The sequence below is a fragment of the Akebia trifoliata genome, chromosome 3, assembly GCF_017979445.1.
Source record: "Akebia trifoliata isolate Shusen 1 chromosome 3, ASM1797944v1, whole genome shotgun sequence".
Taxonomy (NCBI): Eukaryota; Viridiplantae; Streptophyta; class Magnoliopsida; order Ranunculales; family Lardizabalaceae; genus Akebia; species Akebia trifoliata.
This window is the reverse complement of record NC_141377.1, coordinates 47,951,912-47,966,229: the sequence shown is the minus strand read 5'-3', so window position 1 is coordinate 47,966,229 and position 14,318 is coordinate 47,951,912. Positions and strand designations below refer to the sequence as shown.

The 14,318-nt window shown below is 35.5% G+C and overlaps 1 protein-coding gene across 1 annotated transcript; it reads right to left on the bottom strand.

Annotated features, from left to right (window-relative positions):
- Positions 1-382: 382 nt before the first annotated feature.
- On the bottom strand, positions 383-10,740 carry LOC147407525 (E3 ubiquitin-protein ligase CIP8-like). The gene is made up of 2 exons (XM_086436154.1): positions 9,624-10,740; positions 383-481 (listed from the first exon to the last, which is right to left on the bottom strand). The coding sequence occupies exon 1, from the start codon at positions 10,652-10,654 to the stop codon at positions 9,638-9,640; it is 1,017 nt and encodes a 338-aa protein (XP_086292280.1). The 5' UTR covers positions 10,655-10,740; the 3' UTR covers positions 383-481; positions 9,624-9,637.
- Positions 10,741-14,318: the final 3,578 nt, after the last annotated feature.

Here is a 14,318-nt window from a genome sequence, read left to right as displayed (position 1 = left end):
TATAATCAGATGGTATGAATATCAATTCAATTTGAATCAGGCTCATGAGTTTAAGATCCAATCTGATTCTGACATCATTGATATTATAATTGAACGATATAAACTGTAGTCACTCTCTCAAATACTCAAGATTATGGATTACCCATTCAATATGAATTCATTTGCAACACACACACAAAGACAGACCTGCTCTAACTTGTCAGTTTGGTCGTCTTCTTCCAACATCTCTGAACTGCTTTCAGTCTTCAATGATTCTTCCATGGAAATTTTTCTATTTAACAGAAACCAACCAACAGCATTCCAAATAAGCACTTACACCAGATATGATGTTCAAACTTCAAACAGATAAAATAACAATATAAGTAGGAGAAGCAGCAAACACCTCATGCTCCGCTTTCTCTTTTTCTTCATTTTGGGATCGTAAGGTTTCTAGGCACTGATTAACTCCTTTGCCGGAATTTTTGTCTCTCTCCATAGAATCCTATCAAGAGTAATAGATATTTTACAACACAAGTTTAAAAAAAAAATGTTCACTGAAGTTGAGAAAAAAAAAAGTAAATATTTTGATGAAATACATAACTGACTTAAACAGTGTTTTCTTAAATTTAAGAAAAGCAGTAAGTTATTAGGCTCTAAGTTTTTTGTCCAATTAAGCTTATGTCTGCTTCAAAAAAGTTATAGACACTAAAAAACAAAATCAATGCAAGCACATTAACAAGTCATTTAGCTGAGTAAACTTCTAATTGAAAGTTGTACCAATTACAATCAAATCTAATACTAACATCTCAGATATCAGAAGCAAAATTCTTTTTGACTGAATAGAGTTATTTAGTACCATCAGCTAAATACAAACAGTTGGTATGAAATATGTGTGAAATAATGAGATCTGATTTATTCTTGATGATTACATAACCCTAGAGGGGTTTATATAGAAATAAATGAAATCCTAACTAAACAATGAACATAATCTAATAGGATCGCCTCCAAAAATGCAATTATCGAGATGAAGAGTCGCCTACAACCAAGTACTTGTTTATGAAGAAGTTAACCGTCAAAGTCTACTGGAATAATTTGCCAAATGCTTGTTAATGAAGAAGTTTTCCATCAAAATTCACTTTAATTTGCCAAATGGAGAGTGTCTGCCCAAGAACAAAGATGCATCCAAATGTGTAGTAGAGAATGAGGAACAAATAGCTCAACTCTAATGGGCCTTGATCGATCCATAATCAGTTTGACCAAAACCTGTCGGATTATAATCTGAAAATGTGAATGGGCATCGATGGGCCAAGATGAGCTTGATCAAGAAGGATTCAGAGGCTCAAAAATTGGTAAAATGAACTTGATTGATGAAAATTTCAAAGGTTCAAAATAGATGCGTTGCTTGGTCACTATGGATTCAGGGGATCTTTGGGATAAAAAGGAACTTGATAACCTTGGATTCAAGGGATTTGTTGGTCAAGGATGTTTGGGCTACATAAAACCCACAAGCATATATATTTCTTCACAAAGCATAGAACTAATCAGGGTTTTGGAAAAGGAATGGGATCTAAACATATTGGCAAGTAGACAAGGGTCAATAGAAATGGATAGGTTTATAGGTGCATTGAATGGGTTGACTTCGAGGATATAGGTATCTTGGATGGTTGAAGAAGTTGACCAAAACACTGTAAAAATGAAGCTCAAAGTAGTCTTTTTTTGGCTCAATAGGTAACTTCAAAACCTTTCCCACAAAATATGTGTAGTTGTCTTTTAACCTCACAACCAAAACAGAGGGTTGGGGTTTTGACATGAGAAAAAAAAAATTGATATTCAAGAAAAGCATACTAAGGGGCAGCAATCGTGGATTCCACAATTAAATAGCATCGACCAAAGTGATTTCTTTTTTTGTTGATGTATTCCACCAATGGCAGAAGGACTGAAACAACAAAGAGGGCTAGGTGATGAACTCGAACGTTGATGCAGCTTTTTTTTTCGATTTCAAATCTCCCAATGTAAGATAAGCATTCTAACATCTACTGGACAGGAGATGCTTGAAGAAAAACCTGAATGAGAATCAGTAGTGGAAAACACAATGATGAATTTTTATTTATTTTTTGATAGGTACACAATGATGAAAATAACGAAGAATGGAAGGCTGATGATAACATGATGTGATGTAGAGATGGCATCATAGAGGGATAGAGATGGATGTGAACACATCTGATCTTGAGGATGAATCTTGTTCTTGCATGCAGGGTGTCTAGTGATTGATGGATTGTAAGGTGTAGAATTGACGGAAGCAAAAAGAAGATGGAGGTTTGCGATGGTTGAAATTGATGCTTGGTGAGTGGCACGGCGCCGCCCTCTAGATGTAACAGGAACTTAAGCTTGATCAAAAGATCAAGGCTCTGATACCATGTGAAATAATGAGATCTAATTTATTCTTGATGATTAATTACATAACCTTAAAGGGGTTTATATAGAAATAAATGAAATCCTAACTAATCAATGAACATAATTTGATATGATCTTATCTAAATCTCTAACTAACTAATCCTATCTAAATCTCTATCAATATGATTCGGTGTATCACAGTACACCTTATTAAACTGCTTCAGATCAATACTCTAACAATATGACAACCTAAAATGGTTTGTAAACAATCATATGATGAATAACCACCAGTGTCAATACCCACCATGAACAAGTTTTTACCATACCAATTATGAAACCAATTGTAGCTTACAATAGTAGTTAAGGTACGGAGATATTTGCGTAAAGGCTGTAAGTCGTGGGGGCTAAGGCGAAAGTTAGGAACTACAATACTCCGTAGTCGACCATAAGACTTCGTATGCATGCCCTAATAAGTCATTCAAAACCTTAGATACATACCAGATTCTTACTGTATACATACACAAAGGTTATGGTTAGCTAACATGACAAATGTCTCTCCATTATGAATAATTTCATACGTAAGTTTGAGGATCATTCTCCCTTTTTCCGTTTTTAAGTTGCAAAATCCTCAGAGTTCAAACATGTCCGGAATTACTAAAGCAGATATCTCAGAGAGGTCCTAACACATTCCAATTTTATCCTCTCATGTTGTAACAATTTAAAGAAAAAAAAAAGATTTCGATTGACCTCTGCAAAGAGACCTAATGTCTTTCGATCTCTGCATAGAGACCTGCTGTCTTTTACAATAACTCCTTCTCTAAATAGTCCAGAACAGAATATATTAATGACTAGCTGATGAACCAAACTAAGCTCAAGTTCAAATATGTAAACAATGTTAGATGTTAGGTCCTCTACCACAAACTTGATGTGAAACAATAGAATCTTGGAGATTGTTTCTGGAACTTTAGATCATTCTGAGAGATTGTTAATGTATGGGCAAAAAATTGTATTAGACACAAGGCACCAAAACAAACATCATGATAGTAAATTATATATTGACACATGTCGAGGCATGGATCTCCACATCCCAAAACCGATCAAGCACGGATCCCAGGGCATTGAGCGGCACATATCCCAAGACTAATCCAATGCAAATCCCAAGGCAGAGATATACACCTCTCAAGATGCCATGTGGCATATTGACTAATAAGGCAATGTTCAAATAGAGTTTATCTGAAATTCTGAATAAAGAAAGGAATCTGTTTGAATCACTTAATTGATGGGGACAATTATGGTAATTTTTAATTAGCGGAGTCAGTTACCTATCAAGGGAGGGAATTGATTTTAGCTATTTGAGAAACCTTCTCCATGAGAGAGGTGAGGAGGAAAATGCCTAAGGGCCATGGAATGTAAAGGCTTGGAATTTTTGAAATCTAGCGGAATGGCTCTATTGAGCTTGGGGATGTAGTCGTTGGATTTGCAACAAAGCCCGTAAAAAATTCTTTTCTCTCACCCTCTAATTCTCTATGCCTCTTCTCTCTATAATTGATTGGTGCGTTTGATTGATTGCTTTAATTCAAAGAAGATTGTTTGCTGGGGGAAATCTCGAGGAAACAATAGCATCCCGAGATTTGCCCCCCAGTTAACATATATCCAGGTTCCACAAAAAAATTCAAAAGCTAAATGGTAAATTACTATATATTGCTTCCAATAAAAATATATTATATTTGACTCCTCCATTTCCAGGTTGTCAAGGCAAATATAGAAGTAAAAGTATTTAAACGTGGTGTACAACTCAATAGTGCACTAATCTGCAGTTCCTAATCCAGAAATCAATCATGCAGATTCAACATATCAATAAGAGCCGTTGGAAAAGAGATTCTGACACTAGACCAGATTTTCGATTGTACTCAAGGTTTCCTATAAACTGCCTCTGATTTAAGAGAGTAACCCAGGCTTTTTTGGCTTCCAAACTCTGTACTAATAACGTATAAAAGTACCATGTATGAATTAATTATGTTTTTTCGAACTTCCAGAAGAATTGAAGCTCGACATTATACCATAAAAGAATAGAAATAAATATAATTTAATAATGAGAATTCGCAGAAGTTTTGTTTGAATAAGAATATGGGGGGAATGGAACAAGATTAGGAAATGGAGGGAAGAAATGACTGCATATATCACAATTTCTCGGCAGAACTTCAAACCTAGTGAACTTTCTGTCAAAAAGACATATTCATATAAAGTTTTTCGTCATATAGAAATGAACAATCAAGATTTTGCTTGTATGTATGCACTTAGGGATGAACAATAACCTCTCCAACAGAAGTAAGGTGAAGACACCTGTCCGAATGAAATGAGAACGTCAAAAATGAGTTATTTCAACCACTCTTGTTTCGGTGCTATCAGGTAAAACTTGGAAAATTCATCTCTATCGGTATTCCAATATAAGAAAATTATGCAAGAGATTTGGTTAAGTCATATTAAATTATATAAGATGGAAAAGTTTATGGGCGTTAATTTTTTTTTTTTTTTTTTTATAAGTAAAATTTATTGAAGATGAGGGCAAGGAGTCCTTTGAAAGGAAAAGAAGCAAAGAACAGACAACTACTCCCTAATTAGTAAGGGTGCAACTTAATTCGGTTCAAACCGAGAACCGAACCAAACCGTGAGATTTGGATTGGATTGGTTTGGTTCAGCTTAGACTAGTATCAATTCGGTTTCAGGTTTAAAAAATAAATAACCAATGAATTCGGTTCAGTTCTCGGTTCAGGTAATATAAAAAACTGAACCAAACCGAAAACCGAATTAATATTAATTTAAAATAAAATTTATATTTATATTTGATTTTTAATATTTTATATAAAACCTAACCCTTCTCTTTCTCTCGTCTATGCGCTCTCGTCTCTCTCGTTCGTCTGTGCAACCCGCTACCACCAGCTGCCAGTGCCATCGGCTCGTCTCTCTCTCTCTCTTTCTCGTCTTTGCGACCTGCTGCCATCGGCTCGTCTCTATCGTTGCTCTCTCTCTCTCTCTCTTTCGTGTCTCTTTCTCGTCTCTGAGACCTGCTGCCAGCTCCTCTCTCTCTCTCTCTCTCTGCGGTTGCGATTTACGACCAAACCGTAAATGAGGGAATCTCTTGGCAACCCATGGAACCAAACCGAATTAAAGTCGGTTTGGGTTGGTTCGGTTCTGGTTCTTATATAATGGAACCGATCTTGGTCAGTTCAGTTCTGATTTTGCTCTAACCCTAACCAAGTTGCACCCCTACTAATTACATTCTCCCATCTAAACAAAAAGTCCTCGAAAAAAAACCCTTTAAAATCCGTAACTGCTTACACTAATAGTATAACAAACCAAGGATATTGAAAATTATCTCATGTAAGTTGCTTTCCTTCCCATCGTGAATCATGGGCACTAATTATGAATTATCACAAACTTCATTTTCAGGATTCTAGGCGTTTAATAACACCTACTTTGCACCTTGTAGTCCACCACACAAAAACATAAGAATATGATTGTAGTAACAATAGTTTAAAAAGAGGAAAATTTATCTGATTGGTGTTTCTCTCCAACACTTTTTTCGCACTCATTTCATTCTACACAATTAGAGCCTTGAGCTCTAAGTGTCTTGCAACTTGGCTCATTCGAATAAAATAAAACATTACATAATAAAAATAAAACATATGGTACTCCCGCAAATAAAAATAAAACATTACAAAACTACTAAATAAAAATAAAACATACCTTTCTAGAACAACTTATGGCACTCCCGCAAATAGTGTGCTAGTGAATTCTAATGGAATGCATGTTGTCTACAAATGGAACCTTAAAACTCACTAAAAAAAAACCTACAAGACACAAAAAAGAAAAGAAATTAAATTTTCATAGATACATGCCACACCAACAATCCACCCTCAACCCTAAACCAAGATGTGTTGGCTTAAAGAAAATCCTTAATCTTCCAAATAGCACATTCTAATTCCTTTTCCAACCTGATAATCATTTTCTGAAATTCCAAGAGAATCTTCACAACACCCTTCCAGACACCACACCCGAAAGAACCATTCATCCTTCCATTCTAACATCCAAGGTTGTGCTCGCCAAATTTTACCATAATGAGTCCCTTTCACATGCTCTCATTTTTAGACCCTAAATAAGCTTCCCAACAACGTCTCATTCATTGGCCTAACCTTCCTAAAACTTAAATCCCAAGCATTTTAGGAGGATGACCTATATTCCACTTAACAAGACCAGTCAATAGGTGGTTCGAGCTGGGATTGATTGAGCCCTAACCCAACCCTAAAGAAGTGGATTGTACCTTAGATCAATCATAAACTCCTATCAAACCTGAATTGGCAAAGCCTAAGTCTGGTTCTAACAAACTCGAGCTGATTTTTGAGCTTTATAAACATGATTAAATTCATGTAGTTTTTTTTTTTTTTTTGTTGATAAATATAAATTTAATTAAAGAAGAAGAAGATGAGAGGAGGCTGAGTTAGCCCTCAAACAACAAAACAAGAAAAAACAACAAGAAATGAGAACATGACAGGAAAAAACACATCCAGCGTAATGCTACGGATCACAAATGTCGCCCCAATTAAATACAAAATCTTGAAAACACACTCCCTCAAAGTCCTTACTCATCTTAGACCAAAGAAAAAGTAACCCCAAAATCTCTAAAATCACTTTGTGAGATGAGCTCTCCTTGTTGTAGAATATCCTGTTGTTGCACTCTCTCCAGATACCCCAAGCAATGGCGGATGGAAAGATAGCCCAGAGATACCTCTTTCTAGAAGAGAAGATATTGAAACTCCAACCCTTTAAAAGCGCAAACCAAGATAAAGGAAGAACCCAATCCATCTGGAAACGAGATAAGAAGAACATCTAAATAGCACGGGTGAAAGAACAATGAATAAGAATGTGATTGACAGACTCCCCGTCCTTTGAACAAAGATAGCAAAAATTTGGGGTAATCCACCCCCGAGAAATCAAATTATCCAAGGTGAGGATTCTACCTAACGAGGCAAGCCATAAAAAGAACGATACTTTAGAAGGAACAAGAGCGGACCAAATGACAGATAGAGAGAAAGAAACCTCACACGACGGAAGCAAGCAATAATAGAAAGACTTGACAGAGAACTTCTTATCCTTAGCCTTGAACCATTCCCTTCTATCCTGCTCGTTCTTTCTGAATTGGATCAGATTAAGGAGATTTAGAAGAGATGTAACCTCCGTCAATTCCCAATCATTGAAATTCCTCCTAAATCCTAAATCCCAGATCCTAAGAATCTGTGTTCCGTCCCGAATCAGACATTGCCTTACCGAGTTATTTTTTTTCAAAGAACACGCGTACAAAGATGGGTATTGGGTTAGATAAAGATGAAGTTCCGCACCAAATATCCTCCCAAAATCTAACCTTGTCCCCCAATCCAACTTTGAATCTAATCCCCCTTATTAAGCTTATCAACACCCTTTAGAATACCTCTCCACACGCTGCACCCGTAAGTTCCTCTAGCCTCATCACTATACCAACTAAATCCCTTCTCTCCATATTTAGCCTGGATCACTCTCCTCCACAAATTCTCTTTCTTCCCCGAATCTCCAGAGCCACTTGCCCAAGAGAGCTTTATTTGTTAGTCTTAGCCCTCTAATCCCTAGGCCTCCATTCTTCTTTGGAGTGCAGACCAACTTCCAAATTCATGTACTTTTGGAGCCTTTTGAAAACATATTTCACACAATTGCTTATTCTTTCATTTTTCTTATCTTACAAAATGTAGAACACTTTGTTTTTATTTTTTTCAAGATTGTTAGAAAGGGAAAGAGAATGTAATAATAATTATTTTATATGAATCACGCAGCTTTTAAAGAAACACAACTTCCTAATCCCTATGAAACCTATTAGAGAAGCCAATCTATCAAAGATATATAAGTTTCTATAATTAAAACTAAACAAACTCTTGGACCTAGTGAGTAATAGTACTTGGATATAATCTTTATTTCACATATAAGTTACCAATTAAAGGAAAAATGCCCATTTCTTTTGTCTGCTCAATCTAGGAGCGAAAGAGTAATACTTAGTGGTTGAAATTGAATAAAATAAGAGTATTTAGCATTGCATTTGTTCTAATTCATTGTGATGAGAGAGAGCAGTCGTAGTTTGCTCCATAAAGTAATCAAAGAAATAACATAAAGAAGATGAGATGATAACATTAACTTTCTTTCGTAATTAGAGTTTTGTTGTAAAGTACATTCCCACTCTTGTTTATAACAGTTGAAGAGTCTGTATTAATTATAGATGAATGTTAACTTGTAATTCCTGGGTGCAGTTTAGGTATTTTTTGTCATGAGATTCATAGTATGGTTGGGTTCAACAATTATTTGGCAGGGGTCAATTTGGCTAAATTCAGAAAATTTGAAGAAAAAAATTGGAGCTTATACAAATGATGTTTTTGGATTTCTTCCCAAACCCCCCACCAAATTAAACCCCCTAAAAACCATATCTTGTTCTTGAGATTGAAGGTTGGGGCAATTAATCAACAAATAGCCTATAATTCATCAGCTCACTGATTTAATCACCTGGTCCCTCATGTGGAGAATTTTGTGACAATGATAATTTCATATATTTATATATAGATAGAATAACAAATCGAGTCAGGTCAGGCGCTGCAAGCCCTAATGGGCCGAAAGATTTTGAGCTCCACCCTACAGTATTGGGCCAATGATCAAGGCCCTAACCTTTATTGATCAGGCTAGCATGACAATGAGCCCAATTGACACCCCTACATTTAACTAAATAAAATCTTCATTGCCCTCATTGTCCTTATTTAAGAAATCTCGAATCAATTAATCCAATCACGTCTCTTTATTCCTAAAATATATTATATAAATGGAAAATAAATAGAAATACTTGTGAGATACTCTTAATGAGAATTCTCTCTCATCTTACCTCCCAAGATAGTAATTTTTTTCCCAATCTTTACATCCAAATGCTAGCAGTAAATCGAGATGACAACCATAATTTTATTGAGATCAAACATAATATTCATTCTAAAAGGAGGAAATGTGAATTCTTGCCCATCATTAACATCATGCAAACTAAATTTGGTTTTTTATTTTTTGGTGGTAAGGGAGGGCAGTATCTACAATAAAAGAAACAAATCCTACATTTCCTCCTCTAATCCACATTTTAATTAACAACAAACACTACAACGAAAAGTAAAAATTAACATAAAAACCATAGAAATTACCAATTCGTTTAGTACTACACAATAGCAGTACTCCCTCTAGAACCCGATGGTCCAGCAGCAGCAGCGGCAGCAGCAGACGCAATTGATCTTCTCTTCCTCTCTTCATACTCCGGATCGTCGGTCGGCAACTCAAACCTACAAATTGGGCAGGAATTTCTAGATCCCAACCACTGTACTATGCAATCCTCATGGTATCCATGCCCACACCCCAATTTCCTCACTTTGTCCCCAACCACCACCAATTCCTTACATATAGCACACATCACACCTTCATCCTCCCCTGTGATCTCCACCACCTCCAATGCCAATACAACCGATCTTGCCGCTGGAGGTGCTCCTCCTATATCTTCCTCAAACTCTTCAAAATTCTCCAAACTCCGTAACAACCCCTCATACTCCAAGGCGTCGATGAAATCCTCCGGATCATCCGGATATGGCATCTCCACTCCATATCGGATCGCTTCTTCGCCTAATTCCATCAAGATATCCGACCAATTTACCATCTGGTTTCGACTCCGTGCATCCACAGCTCGAGCAGCCAATTCCCCCATCCGGTTACGGAGCATGTCACGAAACCTCAGACCACGAACTCTTGGATTATCTTCTTCGGTCTCATATTCAGATTGATCTTCATTGTTGTTACCGGATTCATTTTCTTCATCGCTTTCAGATACATCCAACACGGTTGGATGGGAACTGTCCGTTCCAGAAAGATCCGAGACGGTATTGGGATTGGGATATGTAGCAGTATAGTCGCGAGGTAGAGCGAACAAGCGGAGGACATCAAGGTAATCGTTGGTGAAAGAGGAATCTTGGTTTCTATCAGTAGCAGGGGGGGAGACTGGCGGTGATGGTGGATTTGTGGAGGAAATTGATTCAACGAAGCCTTTTTTGCATTCGGAACAGATGATATTGGGAAGATCCGTTACGGTTTCGATGGAGACTCGCTTGTCGCAGTGGTAACACCAGTGTCGTGACGTATCGGGCTCCGATAAAAACGATACTGGTGGCTGAGATGGGTTTTCCGCCATGGTTTCGTGAATCGATATCTGACCAAGAAACCCTGTGCAAAGCCTTTTGTGAGAGAAATGACTGTAGGTGTAACTAAAACTTCAAAAAAATTTATAATAAGATAAGATATTTGTTTGGTGATTTATTAGAGATACCCTTTCACGTTTTGCTGAATAATTGATATACCCCCATGTTTTAATGTTTGACATCGGTCTTCTCTTTTATATCAACGAAAATGGCCTAAACACCCTTATCTTCAACTTCTAACACAAAAGAAAAACTTTTTTTTTTTTTTTTCAAAACCAATAATCTTTCAAGTTTGTCAACTTCCGTGATAAATTAGTTGTAATCAATCGAACCTCATCTTTAATTCATAGTTTCCAATCTCTCTTTTAGCCTTTGTAGAAACATTCTAGATTTTTTTATCCAAAATTTCACTATTTTCTACTTTGTCATAAATCCTATCTTATTCTTTTAAGTCTTAAAGTAAATAAAATCTTAAGGTTGAAAATGATTGATTTTGTAAAAAAAAATTGAAGAGCTTTTGATTAAAAGTTGAAAATAAGAGTATTTGTGTAACTTACCTTAATATATAAGAGAAGACCAAGGTCAATGGGCATATTATCAATTTGAAAACTTTGGGGTACCTAAAATATTCACCAAAATGTGGAGGGACTATATTGCATGTCTACGTCATCTTACTATTTAATGACCGTTCATTGAGAATCTTTCTGTGACTACAAGCCGCCAAAATGATGTTGTGCCAAAAGTGCAAACTGAAAGTGGGTCCAAAAGTGTATCACGTGCCTTTTCTTCAACGACTGCATCAGAAATTTGGTCCCATGTATGCACACATGGGAGGCATGCAGAATAACAAAGAAAAATATTCGTCTCATCTTATTTGAAATTCAATTGGTAAAGTTTCAAGTTTCTAATATACTGATACAATAGAGTTGGATGGGAATTATTGTAAAAGAATGGTACATTTGAAGGGTGAGGGGTATTATTGAAAAGAGAGGAAAAAAATAAATGTAATAAAGTTTGGAGGGGGATTTTTAGAAAGAGTAAAAGAAAAAAGGAAAAAAAGTTGAAAATATATTCTTGAAAAATAATAAATAAAGAAATAAAATAAAATTTTAAAAAATAATCATCAAAATACAAGTACACCTCAGCCCCTCTTTATATATAGGATAAAAGGGAGTAGGATCCATAGTTGCATTTTATTATATAAATTAGAATGTGCCCATGCCTACGTCGCGAGCATCCTCTTTGGGGTTGAAGGGATAAAAGAGAAAAAATAATAAAGTTGAAGAAGTACTATTCAGACTTCAAAGGATTAAGGAGGGTAAAAGAAGGGAAAAAAAGTTTGTGAGGTATTATTAAGAAAGGAGGAGAAGTAGAAAGACGATAAAGTTTGAGGGATAATATTAGGTGGAAGAAGATAAGAGGTAAAAAGTTAAAACTTGACCTCAAGATACATTGTTTATGTGTACAAATCTTGAGGCAAAGAGAGTAGGACCCACCATTATGTTTTATTATTTAGATTTTTCTAAAGTATACATTTCACTCCTGTCTAGTAATATTTTGAAAATTGGACACACAAATTTGATTGAAAATTTGTTAAATTGATCTAATAGGATCACATTCGGAGAGAAATATTAACGTCCAAAGACTTTAGAATAAGTAGAGGTAAGATCAAGTATGTGGAGTATAATTAGTAGTTATTTTTAATGGGTGGTGTTCTTTTGACAAAATCTTAGACAACATTCTAGACAAAGCATTTTGTCTTGTATGGGTTAAAAGTTTCGAAATGAACTGATCTTTTGTGAGGATGATCTCTGTGGTGAGAAAATCATCATCACAAAAAATCAGCCAATTCTGAAATGTCTAACCCTAGTTTATAAGTTGAAGAATTGTGAATCGTCAATCATCAAATTTTACCGTTAGTTTGTAACCATTTTTCATGGGGTTACAAGTTTCAAAATTGACTGATTTTTTTATGAGGACGATCTACTGACTATAGAGATCCATTTAAAAACTTTTTAGTCATATAAGACAAAAATTTATCTAGAATATTGTCTAAGATTTTGTCAAAATAACCCAACCCATTTTTCATATCTTAAATCCACTATACATAAGAAGATAAAAATGGCCAAGACGTTGCCTAAAGAATTAGGATTGTTTGATTGAATTAGATTTGCATTTCTAGAATCCTACGTGACTTAGCATATACCAATTAAATTAAAAGAAAATTTTTATAAGAAGATGGTGTATTTTATGTATATGACTGTTGGGCATTCAAGAGATATCAAGTTAATAGATTGAGCATGATAGAAACGAAGATATTAAGTGATAAAACTAAAAAGTTACAAAATAAAGATATTAAAAAAATATATTGTAGAATAACCCCAATAAATAGTCAAGAGAAATTTAATTGAAACTATTTGAAAATGTAAAAAAAAGATTAACTACAATCCCAATCTTAAAATATTATATACATTTTATGCACAAAAAAGAGCATCCTTAATAGAGAATGTGGATTGAATAGTGAAAGCAGATATAAATACACTTTAATTAAATGAGATAAGGCTATTTGTAAAATTCAATGGAGAAAAAGGATTCGTTTCACTGACCCCAAATCTTTAGGTGTGTAGGTGGGATTGAGGAACAAATATTTCTTACAATATCTAGATGTTGCCCATTTTACAAGACTTGACGATATTTGATGTTGTTGTAAAAAACAATGAAAAAATGGATGATATTTGAGTGGTTTGGTAAAGGCATTGTAACAAATGGTTATCCCCCAATCCCCTGACCATCCACCATTTAGAGGACATGTTGAAAAACAAAATCAATGACAAAAGATAATGCCCGTGGGATGAGTCGAGATCCGACAGCCACGATCAAATTTTCCAGCTATAATTCAGTCATGCAGGACTTTTCAATCATTTTTTCATTATTTACAAATAAAACCTTAAAAATTATAACCAACTCCCTCCCCAACAAATTTAAGATTAATGTTAGAGTGGCCTAGGGGACACACGGGAGATATCTTGACGTGGTGACTTATGCATGCCTATAAATGTATTTTCTTTGAGGTACGAGTAAAATGCATCTACGTACATGCACGCACTACCACGTCAAGGTGTCCCCCATGTGTCTCCCATTGGAGTCACTTTAACACGACTCTGAATTTAACCTTTGAAAATAAAAAACCTACTCTTTTCTCTCTCTCTCTCTCTCTTAATCAAACACGAAACCCTAATTCTCTTCAAATCGGACAAACTCCCTCCCTCTCTCTTGAATCAAATCAAACTCTCTCACGCATAATTATTCCAAAGCCTCTCAGAGAAACCCGTTACAAATACCTCTCCTAAATTCCTCCATTGAAGATTCTTTTGTTTTTCAACATGTCCCTTCAACGACCTTAAAGTTTGCCAAACATTTTTCTAAATATGGGTTAGAAGTTTTGGAATGGGCTGATTTTTTGTGACTATGATCTCTATAATGAGGAGATCATCCTCGCCAAAAACCAGCCTATTCCAAAACTTCTAACCCCATCAAAAGTGATTTACAAAAATTGGACGGTCCACGATTCTTCAATTTGTAAATTAAGGTTAGAAATTTCAAAATGAGCTGATTTTTGGAGATGATGAACTCTTCACCGTAGAGATCATCCTCACA